Source organism: Vombatus ursinus, unplaced genomic scaffold (genome assembly GCF_900497805.2).
Source record: "Vombatus ursinus unplaced genomic scaffold, bare-nosed wombat genome assembly UNPS02001995.1, whole genome shotgun sequence".
Lineage (NCBI taxonomy): Eukaryota > Metazoa > Chordata > Mammalia > Diprotodontia > Vombatidae > Vombatus > Vombatus ursinus.
In genome coordinates, this window is record NW_020941773.1 from 1 (window position 1) to 5113 (window position 5113).

General features: G+C 45.2%; 1 protein-coding gene across 1 annotated transcript; it reads left to right on the forward strand.

Annotated features, from left to right (window-relative positions):
- The first annotated feature begins 133 nt into the window (after positions 1-133).
- RASD1 (ras related dexamethasone induced 1) lies at positions 134-2250 on the forward strand. The gene is made up of 2 exons (XM_027869237.1): positions 134-606; positions 1016-2250. Exons 1-2 carry the CDS (start codon positions 321-323, stop codon positions 1564-1566), a joined length of 837 nt encoding a protein of 278 aa, XP_027725038.1. The 5' UTR covers positions 134-320; the 3' UTR covers positions 1567-2250.
- The last annotated feature ends 2863 nt before the right edge of the window (positions 2251-5113 follow it).

Sequence of the window (5113 nt, forward strand, 5' to 3'; positions counted from 1 at the left end):
CCCCCCGCGCAGCACTCAGCAGCCCGAGGCGGCCAGCCCAGCTTGACGCACGAATGCTGGGAGGGCGTGGCGGCCGCCCCTGTTTCTCTATATAAAGGAGGCAACGACGGCGAAGGAAGCAGAGTCGAGCTTTCTTTGCTTGATAGCCGAGCCCAGCCGAGCCCAGTCGAGCCCAGTCTCTTCCCCACCGTTCGGCTGTGCTCACCTGCAACCCTCTGTGCCTCCGCGCCCCTCTCCGCTCCTGGTGTCCGGGACCTGCCAGCCTTTCCCCTCTCAACTGCCTCACTTTCTCGCTCTTCCCTTCCCGTCTCCTGCTACAAATGAAACTGGCGGCGATGATCAAGAAGATGTGTCCCAGCGAGTCAGAGCTGAACATCCCGGCCAAAAACTGCTACCGGATGGTCATCCTGGGCTCTTCCAAGGTGGGCAAGACAGCCATCGTGTCGCGCTTCCTAACGGGCCGCTTCGAGGACACTTACACGCCCACGATCGAGGACTTCCACCGAAAGTTCTACTCCATCCGCGGGGAAGTCTATCAGCTGGACATCCTCGACACGTCGGGCAACCACCCCTTTCCAGCTATCCGGCGCCTCTCCATCCTCACAGGTACACAAGGGCTCGTGCCTCTCCTCCACCTTAACCGTCCCCCGTAGCAGAACAGGCAGCACCCCTTCTCCCCAACTTAAGCATCTCTGTCCTGACCTGCCCTGCCCTTTCCACAAGAAGCAGATGGCAAGACCTCCGAGTCTAAACTCAGTTCGCCCTTCCCCAACGACATAATTATTCTCCAAAACTTGGGTCTGATGTTTAGTAATCTTGGGGGTTAGGGTTCTGTTCGCCCGTCCCTTTCCTTCCCCTCTGCCCCTATAAGATCTGTGACCTTCTGTTGCAGTCACCCTAGAAAAAGTACTAAGTACCCTCACCGCACCCTGCACCCCCCCAGCTCAGTTAAAGTTGTTGCTGGCTTGCTCAGTCGACTAACCATTTCTGTATCTTTCTTCCCTCCCTCTTGCAGGAGATGTCTTTATCCTGGTCTTCAGCCTGGATAACCGAGACTCCTTCGAAGAGGTGCAACGCCTTAAGCAGCAGATTCTAGACACGAAGTCTTGCCTGAAGAACAAGACCAAGCAGAACATTGAAGTGCCCCTGGTCATCTGTGGCAACAAAGGGGACAGGGATTTTTACAGAGAGGTGGAGCCCAGGGAGATAGAACAGCTGGTTGGAGATGACCCTCAGCGCTGTGCCTACTTTGAAATCTCTGCAAAGAAGAACAGCAGCCTGGACCAGATGTTCCAGGCCCTCTTCACCATGGCCAAACTGCCCAGTGAAATGAGCCCAGACCTTCACCGAAAGGTCTCTATACAGTACTGTGACATATTGCACAAGAAGGCTCTGAAGAACAAGAAACTCTTGAAAGAGGGTAGTGGAGGAGGGTCAGGAGAGGCCTATGGTATCGTGGCTCCCTTTGCCCGAAGGCCCAGTGTCCACAGTGACCTCATGTACATCCGAGAAAAAGCCATTGGAGGTAGTCAGGCCAAGGACAAAGATCGATGTGTCATCAGCTAGGAGCCACCCACTCCTTTTACTAAGCAAATAACTAAAACAAAGAAGATTTTTTTTTTGTTTAAGAAAAAAAACAAGATGTTCTGGCTGACCCTAACCCCGGTGGCATGGGCTCCAGGCTGGCATCTGACCTCCAACTCAGCTTCCCCGGGGGTACTTACCATCTGACCTTCCACACCCTATATGATGAGGTCATGGAGGACTATTGGTGCTCTTCCTTTGGAGCACCTGAAACTTGGAAGAAGGAAGGAAATGACTTAACCTGGAGGGCCCCATCCAAGCCATGGTGGGGAAGGGGGGAAATGCCCATCATAGGGGGTCTTAGGAAAGGACAGAAATGTGAATGGGGTGGGGGTAGTGGTCTGGTAGTGTGCAACTTGTCATCTATTTTGCCAGAATACCAAAAAACGGGAGGTAGTTTCTAATGCAAGACTCCTGAACTGCAACAAGCATCTGGCTAAGATCCTCTTTCCCTTGGTATCAAACCTGGGATGTGGTTGAGGGTCAAAAAACCCAGGCAACCCAACAAAAGCTAACTGTGTTTACATGTGTTTTCAGTGGAAAAAAGGAAAAAAAAACTTGCACTTTATAGTAGATATGTTGTCATGGACATGAACAAAATCTTTTTTAAGTGTTTATACTGTGTGTGTGAAAATGTTATGGTTATTATTAATTTTTTATAGCAAAATAAAGTCATTAAAAATGAAAAACTTGCTTTGCTGCATTCTTCTTTTTTTAAATGATGGGGGTGGAAGAGTAGAGGAAACTGTTTTCCACTGCTGTGGAATTTAAATCTCGAGCCAGTGTTCTGACTTTTGCCAGAACTCGGCTATAAAGTTTTGGCATTCTGAAAATAACATCAGCATTTTTAACAAAAAGAGAATTGCCCTCAAAAAAAAGCTGCGGATAATAATTCAAAGGAATCAAAAGTGGCACAAGGCCTATTTGTGGTAACATTTCCATATGTAAAAAGACCATAGAGAGTGCTAGGAAAAATGGAAGAATTTCAACATCTTTATAACCAAACAATTATCCTTCCTGTCCCTTCACATTTAATCTCTACCTATTTATTTTAAGGTAAATGGCCTTATCAAAGGGTTTTTATTTTTTTAATTTCTTAAATTCACTTTCAAACTAGTTCTCAGTGCCAATTACTAATTTATGACCTTGGACAAGGTACTCAAGTTCCCTGGGCCCCTGTTTCTTCCTCTGATGGGGCCCGATTAAATAACCTCTCTAAAATTGCTTTGAGCTTTAAATTCTAAGATCTTAATATCTTCCAATATCATTCTTTCCTTCCTGACTTTTTATGGTTCCAACACTAGATGAGTTGAGCCGAGTTCATTTCTTTGGTTCTCATGACAGGGCAATGAAAACTTTCTTTTGAATAAAGCAGAAATGGACAGAAGTTCACAAAGGCACAGATATCCAACCTATATGGTTCAAAAAGTATTTAATGAGCTCAAGTTTTTCAAGCAAATGAGAAGCAGCAAAAGTGTTAAGACTTGGACCCTCTGTATATGCAAAAATCACACAGTTATGGTGGGATACAGAGGAACAATAGGAAGTAGTGGCGGTTTCAGTTCATACTCATTAAGCTGCTACTATGTGACAAATATTACTATCCTATAAGCAGGAGTGTGTTGGTAAATGTTTAATAACCAGCTCTCAAGAAACAAGACACTTTTCAGTTTAATCTACATTACTGACATTTTCTCCAACACTTTAAGTCTAGATAATCAACAAAGCAGTAAGTCAAACCCCAATTTTTTACATTTACCAATTTCTGGGCTGTAAAAGCTCAAGTTTAATAACATCATTGTGTTCCCAAGTGAAAAACATTCAAAAGAGACACTATTAAGGCCTCTGTACCTACCTTACAAAACCTAAAGAGAAAGAGAGGAGAGGAGAGGGAGAGAGAGGAGAGAGAGGGAGGGAGAGAGGGGGAGAGGAAGAGGGAGAGAGAGCGCATAGCAAAGACGAAGGCTTCTGATACATTACATGCTTTAAAAAGTCACCAATACCGGGCATTTTTAATTAACCCCAGAAATGGGTATTCACAGATACAGACAATAAAACTAGGTAGTGGCCTAATGTAGTCAGCTCAAGCAAGTCCTGATTCAAATGAATCTGACAGAGTTCCTCTCAGGGTATTCTGCCAGAGCCTTAGATTAGGCCCACATATTAATTACTATAAAATTTCCAGGAAGTCACGGATTTGGTCGAAAGGTAATATGTGACGTAGGGGATAGAGAGACTGCCTCAGAAAAGACTGGTTCAGGCTGCCCCTCTGACACACACGGTGTGACCCTGGGCAAGTCATTTAACCTCCTGGTGCACTGGGCACTTCTCTAAGACGAAGTTTCAGAAAAGGTTCTGCCGTGTCCCGGCAGAGGGTGCTTCCTCATCCAGGTGTTTCCTATACCAATGAAATCACAGATTTAGTTCCTCTATCAATCCCTAAAGGATTCGATCAGTGATAGGTCACAAGGTAGAACTAGTCTAAATGGCAAATTCCCCTGATAACCAAGTTAAATTCACAGCTCCCTGTTCTGTAGAAAGCATCCAAGAACTACTTTGCCTCCTACACTGCACTGTCCCCTGCTGCCTTATTATACCAGACACATTCTAGCTACTGTGGGTGAGCTCTTGGATTCCAGTAATGCAGTAAATAGATGACTGGAGTTCAACTTGCTGAAGACAGGAACTTTTCAGACTGAACCTCTTCCAAAAAGATCTCAAAGAACACTTCCCAGCAAGCAGTAGGTGCACAACAGCCTACCAGGCACTTGACTGGATTAGCAGAGGTTAGAAACCCAAACTCCTGCCCTAAATTATTTTAACTTGCTTGTCTGTAAGAGGCAGGGAAGCAACTTCAATGCTGATTTAACGGCCAAGCAAGTCAGAACAAAGTTGAAATGGTCACCCTCAGAAATCAAAGGCAGGACAGGGAAAACATGAAGGCACTTGACAAATATTTGAAAAGCAGAACCCAGATATGTAACTACAGTGCCTGAGCATATTCACAGGACTGTCCCACACCCAAAGATGAGAGTAATCAGAACTGCCATTTAGATAAGCCTTTCAATTAAACATGTTGGTTAATAGTCAGTCATAGGAGACCAGCAAAAAAAAAAAAAAATTATTGATTTTTTTCCCCCAGAATAACATTTGAATCTTAACATCAAAGGGGGCAAGGATCACAGAGAGGACTTTTGCTCATCCAAAAAATCGTTCCGCTTATGCAGTACAGAACCACCTGCTCTCTCCATCCCAAAGGATAATTAGAGCTGATTTGGCCATCCTGGCATAATTGTTTACTCTGGCACTAAAAGTGTGGCCAAATGTGCTAATTGAAGACAGCAGGGGACAATCTAACTGAGTAACAAGAATGTGTAGGCATAGCAAGACCTGGACCGCATGAGGGCTTCAGTGGCTGCCTCACAGGTCCATGGACTGACACCCCCACTGACACCGCTATCTTTACTGGCTCAAACAGAAAGAAAACAAGCTATGTAGGGCTCTGACACTGCCATGAACAAAAAAAAAA

Bases quoted from the DNA above. Each gene is read 5' to 3' on its own strand.
- RASD1 (XM_027869237.1), top strand. From the start codon at position 321: ATGAAACTGGCGGCGATGATCAAGAAGATGTGTCCCAGCGAGTCAGAG. The intron at 607-1,015 runs GTACACAAGGGC...TCCCTCTTGCAG, and splicing joins GCGCCTCTCCATCCTCACAG to GAGATGTCTTTATCCTGGTC.